This window comes from Anomaloglossus baeobatrachus, chromosome 7 (genome assembly GCF_048569485.1).
Source record: "Anomaloglossus baeobatrachus isolate aAnoBae1 chromosome 7, aAnoBae1.hap1, whole genome shotgun sequence".
NCBI lineage: Eukaryota > Metazoa > Chordata > Amphibia > Anura > Aromobatidae > Anomaloglossus > Anomaloglossus baeobatrachus.
This window is the reverse complement of record NC_134359.1, coordinates 282195612-282216001: the sequence shown is the minus strand read 5'-3', so window position 1 is coordinate 282216001 and position 20390 is coordinate 282195612. Positions and strand designations below refer to the sequence as shown.

At 49.2% G+C, this 20390-nt stretch overlaps 4 protein-coding genes across 4 annotated transcripts; 2 read left to right on the top strand and 2 right to left on the bottom strand.

The window, feature by feature from the left end:
- Positions 1-824: 824 nt before the first annotated feature.
- Positions 825-1211, bottom strand: LOC142246381 (histone H2A type 1-like). The gene has a single exon (XM_075319430.1). It carries the CDS (start codon positions 1209-1211, stop codon positions 825-827), a length of 387 nt encoding a protein of 128 aa, XP_075175545.1.
- A 330-nt stretch (positions 1212-1541) lies between these two features.
- LOC142246380 (histone H2B 1.1-like) lies at positions 1542-1922 on the top strand. The gene has a single exon (XM_075319429.1). The coding sequence runs from the start codon at positions 1542-1544 to the stop codon at positions 1920-1922; it is 381 nt and encodes a 126-aa protein (XP_075175544.1).
- A 12086-nt stretch (positions 1923-14008) lies between these two features.
- Positions 14009-17253, bottom strand: LOC142246379 (histone H2B 1.1-like). Its single transcript, XM_075319427.1, has 2 exons — positions 16877-17253; positions 14009-14241 (listed from the first exon to the last, which is right to left on the bottom strand). Exons 1-2 carry the CDS (start codon positions 17251-17253, stop codon positions 14151-14153), a joined length of 468 nt encoding a protein of 155 aa, XP_075175542.1. The 3' UTR covers positions 14009-14150.
- A 331-nt stretch (positions 17254-17584) lies between these two features.
- LOC142246378 (histone H2A type 1-like) lies at positions 17585-17971 on the top strand. Its single transcript, XM_075319426.1, has one exon. The coding sequence runs from the start codon at positions 17585-17587 to the stop codon at positions 17969-17971; it is 387 nt and encodes a 128-aa protein (XP_075175541.1).
- Positions 17972-20390: the final 2419 nt, after the last annotated feature.

Below are 20390 nucleotides of genomic sequence, written 5' to 3'. Positions count from 1 at the left end.
GATCTCAGGAAATCCACAAGTATCTCCATTATTATTCCGTATATTCCATATAGCAGATGCCGCTCACATTATGTGTTCAGTGATTGCAGAAACCTCGGCGCTCACAGAGGCGGCCGTGCTTCTGTGTGGTCTGTACAGCTCTATATAGAGGCACGATATGGGGGTATATAACACTGGAGTTACAGTGATGGGATTTCCTATCACACATTGTTCGCAGTCATTGTATATAGACTGAGCGGCAGAGTCCGTGTACCACACTGCGCCGCCACATGGGGAGTGAGGACAGGAACACAGGGTCGCCCTGCACTAGTGGAGTCATCAGGAGCCGTACGTAGAGGAGCATCTACCCACATTATACCATCTAATGCCCGGCGCCCATCACCGGCCCCAAATCCCCGCAGAAAGGGCACAACAGCTGCTGTTACTCAGCGCCTCCCACTGCAGGACATGGAGGATGGAGAAGAGGGTTGTGTAGAAGAGACCGGAGCAGAGAATCCCATATTACGAACCATCAGTGAGGTGTCTGTATGTGGATATTTCACACTCCCTTGTGCTGTGACCGCTGCTTCCTACAGAACACGAGTGACAGCGCAGATGATAAACCTGATTAGTGCCAGGAACAACAACCACTGTGCCAACCTCATAATACACAGGCCTATTCACACTGCCGGGTGCAGCTTATACCCCCGGAGATATATAGAACCGCAGCCATAATAAACCTATATGTACAGAACCACAGCAGAGATCAGCGGCGCCAGCTCCTGAGGACGGGGTGGTGGCTCTTAGAAGAGCCTTTGTGTTGTGGATGATGCGGATCAGCGGCGTTACTTGCTCTTCTTGCCGCTCTCGGTCTTCTTGGGCAGCAGCACGGCCTGGATGTTGGGCAGGACGCCTCCCTGGGCAATGGTCACCCCACCCAGCAGCCTGTTCAGCTCCTCGTCATTGCGCACAGCCAGCTGCAGGTGACGGGGGATGATGCGGGTCTTCTTGTTGTCCCGGGCAGCATTGCCGGCCAATTCCAGGATCTCAGCAGTCAGATACTCGAGCACAGCGGCCAGGTAGACCGGAGCGCCGGCGCCCACTCTCTCGGCATAATTGCCCTTGCGGAGAAGCCTGTGCACACGACCGACTGGGAACTGCAGTCCTGCCCGGGATGAGCGGGTCTTGGCCTTAGCGCGGGCCTTCCCTCCTTGTTTGCCGCGTCCAGACATCGCTGCGTTGCTTTTCCGGAGATCAGAAGATAAAGAACTGTAATGTGACGCGAGTGCGGCTCCGGAGTGTTTTATAAGCTGCTGCTCCGCCCTCCTTTCCTGTCATTGACTGAATCTGAAGTCATCCATGGAAATGAGACTTGTGGATCCTCCAATGAGCTGCAGGGGCGGTGATCGTGACGTTTCCACAAGTCACATGCCTTTTTCACCCAGTAGAACAGCGATGTGACAGCAGTGCTCATTTGCATGGCCGGTCTATAAATACGGCCGCTCTGGGAGGAGCAGAATCGTTATCTTCTTGTCTTGTCACGAGAGGTCTCTGCTCTCATCATGCCTGATCCCGCCAAGTCCGCCCCAGCCGCCAAGAAGGGCTCCAAGAAAGCCGTGACCAAGACTCAGAAGAAAGACGGCAAGAAGCGGAGGAAGACCAGGAAGGAGAGCTATTCCATCTACGTGTACAAGGTGCTGAAGCAGGTGCACCCCGACACCGGCATCTCCTCCAAGGCCATGGGCATCATGAATTGCTTCGTTGGTGACATCTTCGAGCGCATCTCAGGGGAAGCCTCCCGCCTGGCTCATTACAACAAGCGCCACACCATCACCTCCCGGGAGATCCAGACCGCCGTGCGCCTGCTGCTGCCGGGAGAGCTGGCCAAGCACGCCGTGTCCGAGGGCACCAAGGCCGTCACCAAGTACACCAGCGCCAAGTGAGTGATCACTGCTGCTCCAACACCACAACGGCTCTTCTAAGAGCCACCACATTGTCTACAGCAGAGCTTGATTCTGGAGAAACTGGGTATACAGCATAATAACGCGGTATATAGTGTTATAGGCTAAGTTCACATTTCCGTTGATTTGTATCAGTCACATGCGTGGCGGGGCCAGGCGCTGAGGATGTCAGTGGAAGTGCTGCGGTCTGCATGGCTGGGGACAGGTGAGTGTATCCGTGAGTGAGTGAGTGAGTGTGTGTATGTGCATGTATTAGTGATGGGAAATCTAGTTCATTTTGGTGATTAGTTCACCATGAACTAGTTCACTGAAAAGATTAGTTCAAAAGATTAGCTCATTTAGTTCATTTAGGTCAGTATTTCTCTCCCCCCCTATCCTGTGAGGAGCTGATAGGAAATGCATCATGTGACCTGTGAACTAAATGAACTATATGATATGCTGAACTAAATGTTCTACTGAGAATGAATCAGGACGGCCTAGTTCAGTCTGATGCATCTCACTGAGCCCAGCAGCGCCCCCTGTGTAGAGTGTAGAGTACTGACCCATAATGAATGTGTATGAGGGAGCTGAAAAGCAGTTCAGCAGCCACCATTTTGAGAACAGAACATGAGCCAGTGGTAAAGATTTTAGCAAGACTGATCTAGGCTACAGGAGGGTGATCCTCTACAGGAGGCTGATCCTATCACACAGACAGGTGAGGGGCATGAACCACACACACAAACTCTCTCTCCCATACATACACATGAGCTGTCTGTCTACTGTGCAATTTCAGTTTTTATTAATATTATTATTACTATTATATTTGTATTTGATGTGTGGTCTAGTGTTTTACTACCTTCAAGTGTGAGAGCAGGAGCCTCCTGGAGCTGTAGAGGATCACTCTGTCTCCTCACACTGCTATTTAGTTCAGTATTTCTCTCCTGTGAGGAGCTGACAGGAAATGCATCATGTGACCTGTGAACTAAATGAACTATATGAGCTGCTGAACTAAATGTTCTACTGAGAATGACTCAGAGCAGCCTAGTTCAGTCTGATGCATCTCACTGAGCCCAGCAGTGCCCCATGTGGTAGTGTAGAGTACTGACCCATAATGAATGTGTATGAGGGAGCTGAGAAGCAGTTCAGCATTCACCATTTTGAGAACAGGAGCCAGTGGTAAAGTTTTTAGCAAGACTGATCTTCTAGACTACAGGAGGCTGCTCCTCTACAGGAGGCTGCTCCTCTACAGGAGGCTGATCCTCTACAGGAGGCTGATCCTCTACAGGAGGGTGATCCTATCACACAGACAGGTGAGGGGCATGAACCACAAACAGAAAAACTCTCTCATACACACATATGAGCTGTGTCTGTCTACTGTGCAATTTCAGTTTTTATTAATATTATTATTACTATTATATTTGTATTTGATGTGTGCTAGTGTTTTACTACCTTCAAGTGTGAGAGCAGGAGCCTCCTGAGCTGTAGAGGATCACTCTCTGTCTCCTCCCACTGCTGTTTAGTTCATAATGAACTAATCTCTGTCAGGATGGTGAACTAGATGAACTAGTTCACTCTGAGGAGTAGTTCATTTTGAACTACTCACTCACGAACTACCCATCACTAGCATGTATGTATGTATGTATGTATGTATGTATGTGTGTGCACATGCAAAGTGCGGGAGGGGGCGGAGCCGAGCGGGGGGCGGGGCCAGGCGCTGAGGATGTCAGTGGCAGTGCTGCGGTCTGCATGGCTGGGGACAGGTGAGTGTATGTGTGAGTGAGTGTGTGTATGTGCATGTATGTATGTGTGTGTGTGCACATGCAAAGTGCGGGAGGGGGCGGAGCCGAGCAGGGGGCGGGGCCAGACGAGGGTGTCAGTGCTTGTCTGCATGGCTGGGGACAGGTGTGTATGTGTGTACATACATGTGCGGAGTGCGGGAGGGGGCGGGGCCGAGCGGGGAAGTGTCGGCCTCCCTGCACACGTAACCAGCCTAAATATCGGGTAACAGCAAAGCACCCGATGTTTACCTTGGTTACCCGATATTTACCTTGGTTACGGGCCTACACCGCTTAGCGCTGGCTCCTTGCACCGTAACCAGGGTAAATATCGGGTAACCAACCAAAGCTGGTGACGTGTGCAGGGAGCCAGAGAGCATGCGCAGCGAAATCCGACGGATCTCGCTGCTCAAAAAACGTTACATGCTGCGTTCCTCCCGCCCAGCGGTCAGTCGTTCCACGACTGATCAGTCGGGCGGAGGGTGCAACGCAGCATCATCAGTCACAATCCGCTGCTCACACAAGTCTATGGGAGCAACGGAATCCGCTAAACGGATTCCGCTGTTTACAAGAGCAGCGGATTGTGACTGATAGATTTTAGCGGAAATGTGAACTTAGCCTTAGTTGGAATTCAAAGTACTTTGTATACAGATGTATTGCGTAAAATTGCGGTTTATAGTACTAGATTAGGAATATCCTGCATTATACAGAACTATGGGGTTATATGGCAATGTCAGTAGACAAAACCGTTTGGAGATTATGGCGGTATGCAGCATATGGAGATAACAGTAGTACCGTATATGGCGGTACTAGAAAACTGGAAACATTGTGGGCAGTAACGGGTTAACAGCGTCTATGGGCGGAGCCAGAGCCTTACTGACTAGCTGAGCGTTAAATTTGAAATTCCCGCCCTATGGCTGAGAGTTTCCGCTCTTTGTTCTCGGTAACACGCGGTGATCCGGTTTATTTCCTCTTCTCAGGCCGGGAGTGATTGATATGTCCGCACTATATTGCTGTATACAGCGCTGTATGGGCTTTCCCCATTACTATCCTAGGGTTTGGCAGCTATGTTTTTTTGTCAAATCACAGCTATTAACCCCTTCACCCCCGGCCACTAAAACACCCTAATGACCGGGCCATTTTTTGCAATTCTGACCAGTGTCACTTTGACAGGTTATAACTCTGGAACGCTTCAACGGATCCTGGCGATTCTGAGATTGTTTTTTCGTGACATATTGTACTTCATGTCAGTGGTAAATTTAGGCCGATATTTTTTGCGTTTATTTGTGAAAATTTAGGAAATTTGGCGAAAATTTTGAAAATTTCGCAATTTTCAAACTTTGAAAATTTATGCCCATAAATCTGAGAGATATGTCACACAAAATAGTTACTAAATAACATTTCCCACTTGTGTACTTTACATCAGCGCAATTTTCGAAACAATTTTTTTTTCCGTTAGGAAGTTAGAAGGGGTCAAAGGTCATCAGCAAATTCTCATTTTTCCAACAAAATTTACAAAATAATTTTTTTTAGGGACCACATTACATTTGAGGTGACTTTGAGAGGCCGAGGTGACAGAAAATACCCAAAAGTGACCCCATTCTAAAAACTACACCCCTCACACTGCTCAAAACCACATCCAATAAGTTTATTAACCCTTTAGGTGCTTCACAGGAACCAAAGCAATGTGGAAGGAAAAAATGAAAATTTTACTTTTTAACACAAAAATGTTACTTTAGCCATAAAATTTTCATTTTTACAAGGGAGAAAAGAGAAAGTACACAATACAATTTATTATGCATTTTCTCCTGAGTACGCTGATACCCCATATGTGGTAAAAATCAATTGTTTGGGCGCACGGCAGGGCTCGGAAGGGAAGGAGCGCCATTTGAATTTTTGAACGCAAAATTAGCTGCACTCATTAGCGGACGCCATGTCGGGTTTGAAGACCCCCTGAGGTGCCTAACCAATGGAGCTCCCCCACAAGTGAGCCCATTTTGGAAACTAGAGCCCTCAAATAATTTTTCTAGATGTTTGGTGAGCACTTTGAACCCCTGGGGGCTTCACAGAAGTTTATAGCGTTGAGCCGTGAAAAGAAAAAAAATTTTTTTTACAACAAAACTGTTGCTTCAACTAGGTAGCTTTTTTTTTCACAAGGGTAACAGGAAAAAATGCACCATAAAATGTATTGTGCATTTTCTCCTGAGTACGCAGATACCTCATATGTGGTGGAAATCAAATGTTTGGACACACAGCAGTGCTCGGAAGGCAAGGAGCGCCATTTGAATTTTTGAGTGCAAAATTAGCTGCACCTGTTAGCGGACGCCATGTCGGGTTTGAAGACCCCCTGAGGTGCCTAACCAATGGAGCTCCCCCACAAGTGAGCCCATTTTGGAAACTAGAGCCCTCAAATAATTTTTCTAGATGTTTGGTGAGCACTTTGAACCCCTGGGGGCTTCACAGAAGTTTATAGCGTTGAGCCGTGAAAAGAAAAAAAATTTTTTTTTTACCACAAAACGGTTGCTTCAACTAGGTAGCTTTTTTTTTCACAAGGCTATCAGGAAAAAATGCACCATAAAATGTATTGTGCATTTTCTCCTGAGTACGCAGATACCTCATATGTGGTGGAAAGTAATTGTTTGGGCGCATGGCGGGGTTCAGAAGAGAAGGAGCGCCATTTGACAGCAAAATTGGTTGGAATCATTAGCGGACGCCATGTCACGTTTGGAGACCCCCTATGGTGCCTAAACAGTGGAGCTCCCCCACAAGTGACACCATTTTGGAAACTAGAGCCCTCAAATAATTTTTCTAGATGTTTGATGTGCACTTTGAACACCTGGGGGCTTCACAGAAGTTTATAGCGTTGAGCCGTGAAAAGAAAAAAAATTTTTTTTACCACAAAACGGTTGCTTCAACTAGGTAGCTTTTTTTTTCACAAGGGTAACAGGAAAAAATGCACCATAAAATGTATTGTGCATTTTCTCCTGAGTACGCAGATACCTCATATGTGGTGGAAAGTAATTGTTTGGGCGCATGGCGGGGTTCAGAAGAGAAGGAGCGCCATTTGACAGCAAAATTGGTTGGAATCATTAGCGGACGCCATGTCACGTTTGGAGACCCCCTATGGTGCCTAAACAGTGGAGCTCCCCCACAAGTGACACCATTTTGGAAACTAGAGCCCTCAAATAATTTTTCTAGATGTTTGATGTGCACTTTGAACACCTGGGGGCTTCACAGAAGTTTATAGCGTTGAGCCGTGAAAAGAAAAAAAAAAATTTTTACCACAAAACGGTTGCTTCAACTAGGTAGCTTTTTTTTTCACAAGGCTATCAGGAAAAAATGCACCATAAAATGTATTGTGCATTTTCTCCTGAGTACGCAGATACCTCATATGTGGTGGAAAGTAATTGTTTGGGCGCATGGCGGTGCTCAGAAGAGAAGGAGCGCCATTTGACAGCAAAATTGGTTGGAATCATTAGCGGACGCCATGTCACGTTTGGAGACCCCCTATGGTGCCTAAACAGTGGAGCTCCCCCACAAGTGACACCATTTTGGAAACTAGAGCCCTCAAATAATTTTTCTAGATATTTGATGTGCACTTTGAACACCTGGGGGCTTCACAGAAGTTTATAGCGTTGAGCCGTGAAAAGAAACATTTTTTTTTTTACCACAAAACGGTTGCTTCAACTAGGTAGCTTTTTTTTTCACAAGGGTATCCGGAAAAAATGCACCATAAAATGTATTGTGCATTTTCTCCTGAGTACGCAGATACCTCATATGTGGTGGAAATAAATTGTTTGAGCGCATGGCGGGGCTCAGAAGAGAAGGAGCGCCATTTGACTTTTCAAACGCACAGACGCAGTGCACTGATCGGCCGCTGCAGGACGCACGGACGGATGCGATACAAAAAGCGTCGCAAATACGGAAAAAAGTCACGCCAAAAATTGACCATGGATGCCGATCCGTTATGTGCATCCCTGATCAGCGCTCGGCGGGACGCACGGACGGATGCGATACAAAAAGCGCCGTGAATACGGAAAAAAGTCACGCCAAAAACTGACCACGGATGCAGATCCGTTATCTGCATCCCTGATCAGCGCTCGGCGGGACGCACGGACGGATGCGATACAAAAAGCGTCGTGAATACGGAAAAAAGTCACGCCAAAAATTGACCATGGATGCCGATCCGTTATCTGCATCCCTGATCAGCGCTTGGCGGGACGCACGGACGGATGAGGTGTAAAAATGGACAGGGGATACGGAAAAAAAAAAAAAGTTATACTCACAGTACCCAGAGGAGTAGCAGGAGGATCACTGACCAGAAGAGCTGCAGAGGAACAGATGGCAGAGAGATGGACAGCTTTACAGGAGCAGCAGGCAGATCAGCAGAATGCCCAGGAAGGACCCAGCGATGGACGCAGATGTGATCAGGCCGGTGAAGGCAGGTAAGAGGACGTCGGGGGAGAGGAGAGGGGGGGTGAGAGCAGAGGGGGGGTTGAGAGCAGAGGGGGGGGGGAAGCAGAGGGGGAGGGGGGTAGAGCAGAGGGGGAGACCGGAGAGGGAGCTGCAGAAGCAGAACAGAGATAATAGGGGAGGCAGTCAGATCGCGGGGGGAGCAGATCGGGATGTGGGGGGGGGGGGGTTTGGGGGGAGCAGATCGCGGGGGGGGGCACGGCAGGGGCTACCACGGCAGCGCGCAGGGGCACCACGGGAGCGCGCACGGGCTGGCTGCAAAGTGAGCACAGTACTCACGTGCAGCAGCGGTGACAGCTAGGGCGGCGGCAGCAGCGGCGGTGGCGTGGTACCACAAGTACCAGCCACTGCACGCTGCAGACATGTTGGGGGAGGGCTCGCAGGCCAGCACAGGCCTGGGGAGGGCGGCCACCGGCAGATCAGACCGCCCCACTGCACACTGATTGGAGCGATTGCGCGTCATAGCACGATCGCTCCAATCAGTGCTGCAGGGGCTGGGGGCGACATGTTTGAGGTCCACCTATGATATGCTGCAGCAGCTGCGGCATCTCATAGCTGGATCTCACAGGATCGCACTAATTCGGGCATTATTTTTGCCGAAATTAGTGCGATCGATGTGGTTGGCGGTTCAGATTTGAACAGCCAATCACATCGATAGGGGGGTGGCGATGCCGCCCCCCTGGGGTCAAGCAAAGGTCCCCTGCTGTAAGAAACAGCAGGGGACATCATTTGAAAGCCGTTGCTATGGCCACGGCAATCAAATGAAGTTTAGGCAGTAAAATTACGTCCCTGGTCGTTAAGTCACGTTAAAATAGGACGTAATTTTACTGCCCGCGGTCGTGAAGGGGTTAACCCCATACATTGCCACCGCATCAGGGCAAGCGGGATGAGCTGCTGCATCTAATGTTATATACCAATTCTTTGGCGGCTGAAGGGTGATATTATCAGGCTGGGAGGGGCCAATAGCCATGGCTCTTCCTTCCCTAGTAAATACCAGCTACCTGCTTTACCTCAGCTGGTTATTAACAATGAGGGGGACTCCAAGCCATTTTTTTTTTTTACATTACAAGAATCTGTACAGTAACATCTGAAGAGCTAAAATATGTAAACCTGAAATATAGAAATTTTTGCTCTGCATTACTGCTACTGGAAAAAATGAAATACGTGGTTTAAAAATTAGCCAATTTGTGTAACCCCGACAAAGACAAGGCGTACCACTTTTTTGTCTCATTTTTCCCAATAGCAGTAATGCAGTGCCAAATTCTCTGTACTACATGATTACAAAGTTTAGCTTTTCATTTGCTGCTGTACAGATTTTTGAACCGTTGAATTTTCAGTGTGCTTCTGTTCACACCTAGTGGATGTGCTGTCAGTCTTTTTATATTTTTTTTTTATATTTAATAAAAAAATCTGCATGGGATCCTCTATTTTTGATCAGCCACTGGAAAGCAGACAGCTGGGGGGGGGGGGGGGTTGCAGCCTACAGCTGCTGCTTTATCTCAGCTGGCTTTCATAAATAGGGCAATAGCCCAAGTCATTTATTTGTTTTTGCTTCTTCAGTGGTGAGCTGCTAATCACAGCCTTATCAATACTTGATGCGGCTGTAATGGGCCGGTAGTGCCACATGGGAAATGCTTCCTGATTGGCTGCTCTGTATTCTCTTTATTCAGGTCATAAACCTAAACAGGAACCAGACATACAGGTAAAAGCTAGTGTACAGGTGCGATACCCGAACACCCAGTGCCCAGTGTTATCCCCAAACGTTACAGTTCAGGTTCGCTCTTCCTTAGTTAAGAACCATCCTGATTGGCTGCAATTTGCAAAACAAGAAAAAAACACCAGTTCGATCCCCCATCACTAAAAGCAACATATGGACCCATACAGCTGTACAGGGAGGATATACATCGCTATATGGGGTGTATGTGTGGCGCCCCTGAGGCTTCAGTCACCACAGGGTACTACGCCTTACCAGAGGTGCAGTAATCATCCCGGGCAAGGAAGAGGTCGGTGCCGGTCATTCACAATCCACAAACATACATAAGCCAGTTGCCCTCTCACCAGGACGGGGTTAAGGTAGGGTCATTTAGAATGGTCACCACATCGTCTGGGGCCTCCCACCCACTAGCTTAGGTGCTCAGTTGGGCTGGGCAACTGATCTGGGGAGAGAGAGGAGCCACATACAGCAGTCTAGAAACCAACGGGAACCAAGTGAGATGCAGGAGAACACGGTCGCTGAGGAGAGAGCTCATATCTCACTCATGACTGGCGCACATCTCGAAGCCCTAGGCTGGTGGGCACTTCATGGCCTGCCAGCAGAATTCGTCAGGCAGAAGATGTCAAGTCTTCTGGCCCACAACAGTGCCCTGGGTAAAGTAGCACATAGAGCCAGGAGTCGTGACCAAAGGGCGAACCCATCAACAGGCTTGCGCCGCCTGCTATACGAGACGGGGAACATAATCACCCCCAGGACTCTGATCCCAGCGTAGATCTAAGCCACAGGGACTCGCACAATACAGCACAGGACTCGCACAACACAGCGCAGGAAGGAAGGCCTCACGGAGCAATCCCATCGGTTCAGGCCTCCGAACTATCCGGCATCGGCTGGAGCCCATCACAGCGGAGTTTGGCAGTCAAACAACAGGAGCAAGTCATTCAGGATACAACTTAAACTGCAACCGCTCTGTTGTCTGATCCATACCGCGCCCTGCACTCTCGCACATGGTTGAATAGCCACCCCCCAATCTGGGGCCTAGCTCTGCCTGTGGAGAGCTGCAACACCTAAGCTGCATCACCATCTGCCCCAGAAGAGAGACATTCTGCAGCGGCCGCTAACAACTGGCTGCATACCACAGGTGGCGTTACAAATAACTACTACTACCAACGTCCCCAACCAACCCCTTCATCTCTTATAGACACCGTTGGGGTCACGGAACCGGGCCAGGCCGCTGTGACATCCCAAACTGGCCCAGTGACGGGTAAGGGTACTTTCACACTTGCGTTATTTACCTTTTGGCGCAATCCGCCTGTTATGTCCCCTGCGTCACCTGTCCAGTTGTGCCTCTTACGCACACGTACAGCATACCCCAGGACCCCTGTGGAGTTAACAGGGTGTTCCAGGATTGGGTGTGTGAACCTAGTATCCTCCTTGGCTTCCCAGTCAACGCTACTGGTGTGATCTCTTGGCCTGACGTGTCCTCTACACACGTCACCATTAGCGTAGTGACCAGAAACGCTAATCGAAGGATCGCTCGGCTTGTCGTTTCTAACAGACGTGGCCGACAGGGCGCTGTCGCAGCGGTCTTCTCGGTCAACACTACCTGGTCACCATCCGGCCTGACGTGTTCCCTACAGACGTGGTCGGGGTTGCGCCAATTCCACCGTAACGCTAACTGGGTTGTCATCCGGTCTGACGTGTCTCTACACACGTGACCGGTTCCCAGGTGTGCTGGGTTATCTATGAGTCATCAGTCCTATAAAGTCCACTTAACCCACAGGGATCCAGCTTCATTGCCATCTGGAGCACGGTGGGCCCTGACTGCCGATAGGGATATATACCCCCTTTTCCAAATCTGCCGGTCCCCCCGTAACACCGCCCTTTTGAAAAACAGTGGAATTCGTTAACGGATTCCTCTGTTTCCCATAGACTTGTATGGATGACGGATTATGCCAAAAGTAACTGCGTTGCTTCCGCTGGCCGACGCTGCGTTGCTTCCGCCGGGCGTAAGGAATGCAGCATGTAACGTTTTTTGAGTGACTGAATTCTTTATTTTTCACTGCGCATGCTTTTTTTTTTTTTTTTTTTTAAATCACAGAAACTTTATTTTGTCTCTCAGCGGCCGAACTTTCAGCTGATCGCCTGGCGGCCGGCTATTGAGAGCGATCAGCTGAGCGGCCGGCTTTTGAGAGCGATCAGCTGGGAAATACAAACAGCCTAGTTGGAGTCGAGTGACAGTGAGAGGAGTGGAGTTGTAGAGCTGTCAGGGACCCGGCTAGGACCCTGGGACCCTTGAACCATCAGGCAGGCAGACGGTGGTGGCCGCCTGCAGGAGTACCGGTAAAGCAGCCGACGGAACCTTAGGGACCGGGCCAGGGTTGGAGCCCGCCGGCCCTGAACCAAGGAGTCAACCATTTACCGGAGCACCAGAAACCGGGTACTCAGACCCCATCCTAGCTTAGAAGCCACTGAGTATAGGCAAATTAACTGATTGCAGGCTGGACCTCACGGGTTCATCCTCACCCAAAGTCCAGAAAGAAGGCAAAAGCCCACCGATACCAGGTGAGAGCCACCGCCAAGGGCCAAACATCCGACGGGCCAGCACCTGCGGGCAACCGAGGGCTCCTCCGGCAGTTCAACGCCGGGGAGCGGGCTACCACTGTCCAGTCAGGGGAGCCAAAAACCACAACAAGAGGTGGAAGGGAAAGGGGCCACCATCAACCTCACAAGGGGACACAAGCAGCCGGCTGCGGGACCCTACCATACTCGAACTTTGGTTTACCAGAGACTCTGAATGTGAATTAATCGTAAGTACACCAGTACCATCCGGGCACGACACTGCACCGCAGCATGGCACCCTGCATCCCGACAACAACACCGTTGCCAGTCCCCCACCAGGCCCCGGGACACACCGCCCCTACCCACGGAGGGGCTAACATCTAGGCTGTGACCGCAAGACCGATCCCGGATGAGCCCGCACCTTCACTTCAGCTGCAGCGGTGGTGCATCCCGTCACCACGACCCGTGGGTGGCGTCATGACCAGTAGGATGACAACGCGGCCCTCCCCGGCTGCGCGCCTTGTCCCACACCACCACCACACTACTGGCTCTCCCCTTAACAGAGCAACGTGGCCCCCGGTCCGGAGGCGCTCGTGCCACAGACAACCCGAGCCCGGACCTCGAGCGGCTCGCGGTACACTTAAGCCGGACCTGGAGAGGTATTACGTCAATTGCTGCCGTACCAGGGCAATTCGGGATGAACCGGGTAGAGTCCCTGGACTGTGCCATCTAAAGAATGCGGCAATTCCGGGCGGCTGCTGGCTGATATTGTTAGGCTGGGGGGCTCCCCATAATGTGGGGCTCCTCATCCTGAGAATACCAGCCTTCAGCCGTGTGGCTATACTATACTATTACTTATTTTACTGCACGATATAGACCCGCCCACCTGCGGCTGTGATTGGTTGCAGTGAGACATCTGTCACTCAGCGTGGGGGCGTGTCTGACTGCAACCAATCATAGGCGCTGGTGGGCGGGGAAAGTAGGGAATACCAGATTATTCAATGAGCGGCCCGCATTTTCAAAAGAGGAAAAGCCGCCGGAGCAGTGTGACAGCCGTGCAGCGCCGCGCTGGGGATCGGGGAGTGTGAGAGATGGGGAGAGACTTACCGACGGACAGAGAGAGAGACAGAACGATCAACTGACAGAGAAAGAGACCGACCGACAGACAGAGGGAGATTCACCGACATTGACAGGGAGACTGAAAAGACCTGCGTTTTGTTTGTCAAAAAGCATGCGGAACGCAACAAAAATGCAGTACAAGTGCATTTTGGTTGCGTTTTGACCCACATCATTGATTTCAATGTGTGGAGAACGCAGCTACAACGCACAAAAGAAGTGACATGCTGCTTTTTCTTCCCGCAGCGATTTTGGGCATCCAAAACTCTGCGTTCATAAACGCAGCGTGTGCATAGATTTTTCGGCTTTCTCATAGACTTTGCTGGGGAAGCTGAATGCATGCAATTTGGCACTGAAAACGCTGCAGTTCAAAACGCAGCATTTGCACGGAAAAAAACGCAACGTGCGCACATAGACAAGTGACCGCCCGTGTGCGCATGTACATAGCGGTCTAGAGCTTAGATGTGTTCTGATCACTCCAATATCAGTCTTATCATCGCCACAAAGTTCACTTTCAAGAACTGATCCTCCACATCTGCCTGTTATTTTGCTGAGTCCTTTTGTTCTATAAAGTCATAACAATTGTAGTCACAACTAGAGATGAGCCAACCGGCCGCAGTTCGTCTCAATTCGGTTCGCTGAACGAAGGCCGCGTTCGAGTTCGGTCCGGCGAACCACTCGAACCCTATAGGAAACAATGGGAGACAATCACAAACACATAAAAACACATTATAAATGTACACATACAGTCAGTGGCGTAACTTGAGTTGGATGGGCCCCGGTGCAAAGTTTAGACCTGGGCCCCCCCCTCCACATACACAGACACTTGGGGTAGGGGATAATGACACTGACATTCGGGGTACAGGATAATGAGACACTTGGCTCTCACCCACAGCACCCTGAAATCCCTCTATCAGCACCCAGCTTTCCTATGTTCTGATATTTATCTTGTCCTCAGCACCCAGCTTTCCCATATCAGAGCATGAGAAAGCTGGGTGCTGAGAGATGTATATCAGAACATGGGAAAGCTGGGTGCTGAGAGATGTATATCAGAACATGGGAAAGCTGGGTGCTGAGAGATGTATAGCAGAGCATGGGAAAGTTGGCTGCTGAGGGAAAGAGCCTTTTTCCCTCAGCACAAAACATTTCCATCCCATACTTGTATCTTTGTCCCCCCTGTATAAAGTTCTCAAAATACTATAACAGCCCCCACATAGCCTTCCAAATAATTGTATAAAGGGTCCCACATAACCCTTCATATATTAGAATGCAGATACATAGCCCTCCATATATTATAATGCACCCCCATAATTCTCCATGTATAAAGTAGCCCTTCAATTAAAATGCATTTCCCATAGTTCTCCATGTATTAAAATTCACCCCATAGTTTTCCATATATTATACTGCACCACATAGTCCTCCATGTTTTATAATGCACTTCCATAGTCCGTGTATAAGGTAGCCTCCATAGTCCTCCATATATTATAATGTAGCCCCCATAGTCCTATATGTATTATAACACAACCCCATAAAACTTCAGATGGTATTATGCAGCCCCATACTCCTCCATGTATAATTCACCCCTATATTCCATGTATAGGGTGTCCCTTTATTTTGTATTATACAGCCCCCCCACCTCCATTTTAATGCAGCCCTATAGACCTCCAGTATAAATCAAAATATTCCGTACAAATCCACCTTAAATTGTAATATAGATCAAAAATACCTTAGAGGTGGTCAGGGTTGTTCAGTATACCGCAATAACCCAACGCGCGTTTCAGCGTGCTTTCTTCAGAGCATCCCCTGAAGAAAGCACGCTGAAACACGTGTCGGGATATTGCGGTATACTGAACAACGCTGACCATCTCTAAGGTATATTGATTATAGCAATACATTTTGCACTTTATTTTTACAGGCCATTTTCATTCCATGCCTTTTTTACCATATTTATATAGCGATATTTATGAAGATAGAGCACTTTGCACTTTATGCATTATTTATTTCATAAGCTATTTATTTATGGTAGTTTATACGATTTGGTCTTAACACTGTGGAGTTGTACCTTTTGGTTTTACCGCTGCTGCTCTAACATGGGTATTTGATCCTGTTCTTTTATACTAATCTTTGAGTATGTACTTTATGTATTTTTAACTAAGATTTGTGAATAAAAATTAATAATTTTAAAAAAAAGACACCAATTCCTTTTTTGAACCGTTATTGGTTTTAAAGGTATTTTGATCTCTGTATATTCAAACAATGCAGAATACCGCCATATAGTGCGAATTTTACTCTATATACATTAGTCACTTCCAGCCTCAGTTAGTGACTATTTACTATGACCTCGACTCCAATCAAAATACAGCGATGATGTTAAATAGTCACAACCTTCAATCCAGGTATATTCCCATAGAGCGCTGTATAGACTCCACACAATGATGCATCCGATCATATCGTGCTGTATTTTCCCCGTATACACAAATACTGCTAAATATATATCCTTAGTGATGTGTTTGCTGTATATCGCCATATACTGTTATCTATGTGAGATCACTGGAGCTGTTCGTCACTATTCACACTGACCTCTGACTATTGCTTGCATTTACCGTAGTCTCGGCAGTAACACTATCCGTGCTCCGTACATGATAGCACTCAGGCACTTAGGGCGGCACGGTGGCTCAGTGGTTAGCGCTGGGTTCGAATCCCACCAAGGACCACATCTGCAAGGAGTTTGTATGTTCTCCCCGTGTTTGCGTAGGTTTCCTCCGTGTACTCCGGTTTCTTGCCACACTCCAAAAACATAGAGGGAATTTAGATTGTGAGCCCCAATGGGGAGTGTTCCTGATGTATGTAAAGCGCTGCGCCTCTATATAAAAATATTTTTAGTTTTATTTAATGGGGAGCTGGCCTTTGTCTCATCACAGTCCTGATCACCAGGGTGCTCTACACCCTGTATACATTGTGCTACAAATCACCAGAGAACATATTGGTGCATGCACCCACATTGTGCCATGTATCCGGTTTTATTCCTCCATGTAGGACTTTATCTCACCAGTGTTCTTGTCTTATATTGCTGAGTATTTCCATATAGCGCTTTATATTTCAAAACTATTTTTTTAGGAGCCGATATCAGATCAGTAACTGCAAATCAGCCCCAGATAAACCAATAAACGAGATCACAACTGCATGGAGCAGCCACATCCCCCGCACTCCCTATGTGCTACATTACAGATATGAACAGAGATCAGCGGCGCCAGCTCCTGTGAATGGGTGGTGGCTCTTAAAAGAGCCGTTGTGGTGTTGGAGCAGCAGTGATCACTCACTTGGCGCTGGTGTACTTGGTGACGGCCTTGGTGCCCTCGGACACGGCGTGCTTGGCCAGCTCTCCCGGCAGCAGCAGGCGCACGGCGGTCTGGATCTCCCGGGAGGTGATGGTGTGGCGCTTGTTGTAATGAGCCAGGCGGGAGGCTTCCCCTGAGATGCGCTCGAAGATGTCACCAACGAAGCAGTTCATGATGCCCATGGCCTTGGAGGAGATGCCGGTGTCGGGGTGCACCTGCTTCAGCACCTTGTACACGTAGATGGCATAGCTCTCCTTCCTGGTCTTCCTCCGCTTCTTGCCGTCCTTCTTCTGAGTCTTGGTCACGGCTTTCTTGGAGCCCTTCTTGGCGGCTGGGGCGGACTTGGCGGGATCAGGCATGATGAGAGCAGAGACCTCTCGTGACAAGACAAGAAGATAACGATTCTGCTCCTCCCAGAGCGGCCGTATTTATAGACCGGCCATGCAAATGAGCACTGCTGTCACATCGCTGTTCTACTGGGTGAAAAAGGCATGTGACTTGTGGGAACGTCACGATCACCGCCCCTGCAGCTCATTGGAGGATCCACAAGTCTCATTTCCATGGATGACTTCAGATTTAGTCAATGACAGGAAAGGAGGGCGGAGCAGCAGCTTATAAAACACTCCGGAGCCGGCACACGCGTCACATTACAGTTCTTTATCTTCTGATCTCCGGAAAAGCAACGCAGCGATGTCTGGACGCGGTAAACAAGGAGGGAAGGCCCGCGCTAAGGCCAAGACCCGCTCATCCCGGGCAGGACTGCAGTTCCCAGTCGGTCGTGTGCACAGGCTTCTCCGCAAGGGCAATTATGCCGAGAGAGTGGGCGCCGGCGCTCCGGTCTACCTGGCCGCTGTGCTCGAGTATCTGACTGCTGAGATCCTGGAATTGGCCGGCAATGCTGCCCGGGACAACAAGAAGACCCGCATCATCCCCCGTCACCTGCAGCTGGCTGTGCGCAATGACGAGGAGCTGAACAGGCTGCTGGGTGGGGTGACCATTGCCCAGGGAGGCGTCCTGCCCAACATCCAGGCCGTGCTGCTGCCCAAGAAGACCGAGAGCGGCAAGAAGAGCAAGTAACGCCGCTGATCCGCATCCTCCACAACACAAAGGCTCTTCTAAGAGCCACCACCCGTCCTCACAGGAGCTGGCGCCGCTGATCTCTGCTGTGGTTCTGTACATATAGTTATTATGGCTGCGGTTCTATATATCTCCGGGGGTATAAGCTGCACCTGGCAGTGTGAATAGTCCTGTGTATTATGAAGTTGGCACAGTGGCTGTAATTACTGGCACTAATGAGGTTTATCATCTGCGCTGTCACAGCACAAGGGAGTGTGAAATATCCAGATACAGACACCTCATATAGCGCTGTATATCCCCCAGTGCTCTGTATACCGCTGTATAGGCTGCTGCAGTCCTGTGTATCCTCCATATACTCCTGTATAGGCTGCTGCAGTGCTGTATATCCTTCCTATAGAGCTGTATGGGTCCATATGTTGCTGTTAGTGATGGGGGATTTTCTTGTTTTGTTGCAGACTCCATATAGCGCTGAATAGAACAAAGCGCGAGAGAGACTCAGCCAATCAGCACGGAGTATGGCTCTGGCTCCGCCCATAGGCGACATCAGATTAGGTACCCAAACCGACGCTAAATTAACCCTTCAGTGCCTGTGATGTTTCCAGCTGCCTCTAGAGCAGGACAGAACCTAGCAATTGGAGAGTATACAGCAATATATGGAGGCATACCGATCTATTAATAATAATAATAAATTGTATTCATTTATATAGCGCTATTAATTCCACAGCGCTTTACATACATTGGCAACACTGTCCCCATTGGGGCTCACAATCTAGAGTCCCTATTACTGGAGTATACAGCACAATAAGGAGGTAAATAACAGTATATGGAGGTAAGCAGAACTATGAATATACAGCAGTATATAGATATTATGCTGCACTATATGGGGATATAAATCACATTATAACTGGGATTGTTAGCTTAGAATAAATTGGGTTACAATCATGCACAGCTGGATCAGTGACTAAAGTGTACATCTGCCCGATCACCTCGTATGTTCCACCAGAATGTGGGGGGTGAACTTGCCTCTACTGTGAGAACACGGATAAATGTGAAGCAAGATCGGCCACTAAGGAGTTCATCCGGGAAGAAGACACTTGTACTGGACTATACACCCCGGTGTTCTGTATTATCAGACACATGACAGATCAGTGACAGCATTCACAAGAGATCGGCAGTCAGCTCACCCCACAGCAGCAGGACAAACTGTAAAGAAGGCAGGAGCACGTGTTACAGAAAAGGAACAGAAGAAACCGTCGCCAATGAGCGGGAATTTCAAATTCGTTGTAGCTCCGCCTATATACATACATTCCAGTAAGAGCGCTCATTTGTTTAACCCTTTGGTGTCACCGTATTCAGCTGCGGTTTGTCACTTTTCCATCTCCCGCTGCTGTGACCCTCCTGCCGTTCTTGTGAACTTCCCGCCCAATCGCTGCTCTCCGTCCATCTGATTATAACCTGCACCTCTGCATATAGGGGAGATTATATTCTGAGAATTCAGGTCTGGGGCAGCTCTAATACTCAGGATACAGTGCAGTCCTGTCCTCCAGACCTGCTGCCCCCGCACACGGTGATCGCGCTGGATGGAGGATGAGCCGCCATTATTATTCTGAAGGGATATCATTAATCTTCGGTGGCCGCCATCGATCGGTGACAATAGTGTCCAAGACGCGGTGATTACACAGGAGTCTATAGACCCGGTACAGATCGTCCATCTAATCAGCGTTATTCCCGGTGAATATTCGCTGTACCTGATCACCTACACGGGTCTAATCCAAGATATTATTAAGCAGCATCAACTTTCATCTCACAGCTGAACTTTGCTGTTTCCTTTGCAGTAACCGCAGCACAGCAGGATATGGACTGTGCCCAGATATATCCATGTTCGGCTATACCACCCCCATCACACACCCCGGTGTTATATGTATGATCAGCCACATGATAGATCAGTGAGGGGACAGCATTCATCAGGGCACAGGAAATCTGCCCTCCGCTCACCCCACAGCAGCAGGACATTGTAGCCTTTCAGGTAGATGTGGGTGGCTCTGAAAAGAGCCTTTGGGTTGTGAGGACAGAATAGAGCAGAATTAACCTCCGAAGCCGTAGAGAGTGCGGCCCTGGCGCTTCAGCGCGTACACCACGTCCATGGCGGTGACGGTCTTCCTCTTGGCGTGCTCGGTGTAGGTGACGGCGTCACGGATCACATTCTCCAGGAAAACTTTCAGGACTCCGCGAGTCTCTTCGTAGATGAGGCCGGAGATGCGCTTGACGCCTCCTCTGCGGGCGAGACGGCGGATGGCAGGCTTGGTGATGCCCTGGATGTTATCACGGAGCACCTTCCTGTGCCGCTTGGCGCCGCCTTTCCCGAGACCTTTTCCTCCTTTACCGCGACCAGACGGACCAGAAGGAGAACTGATGAGAT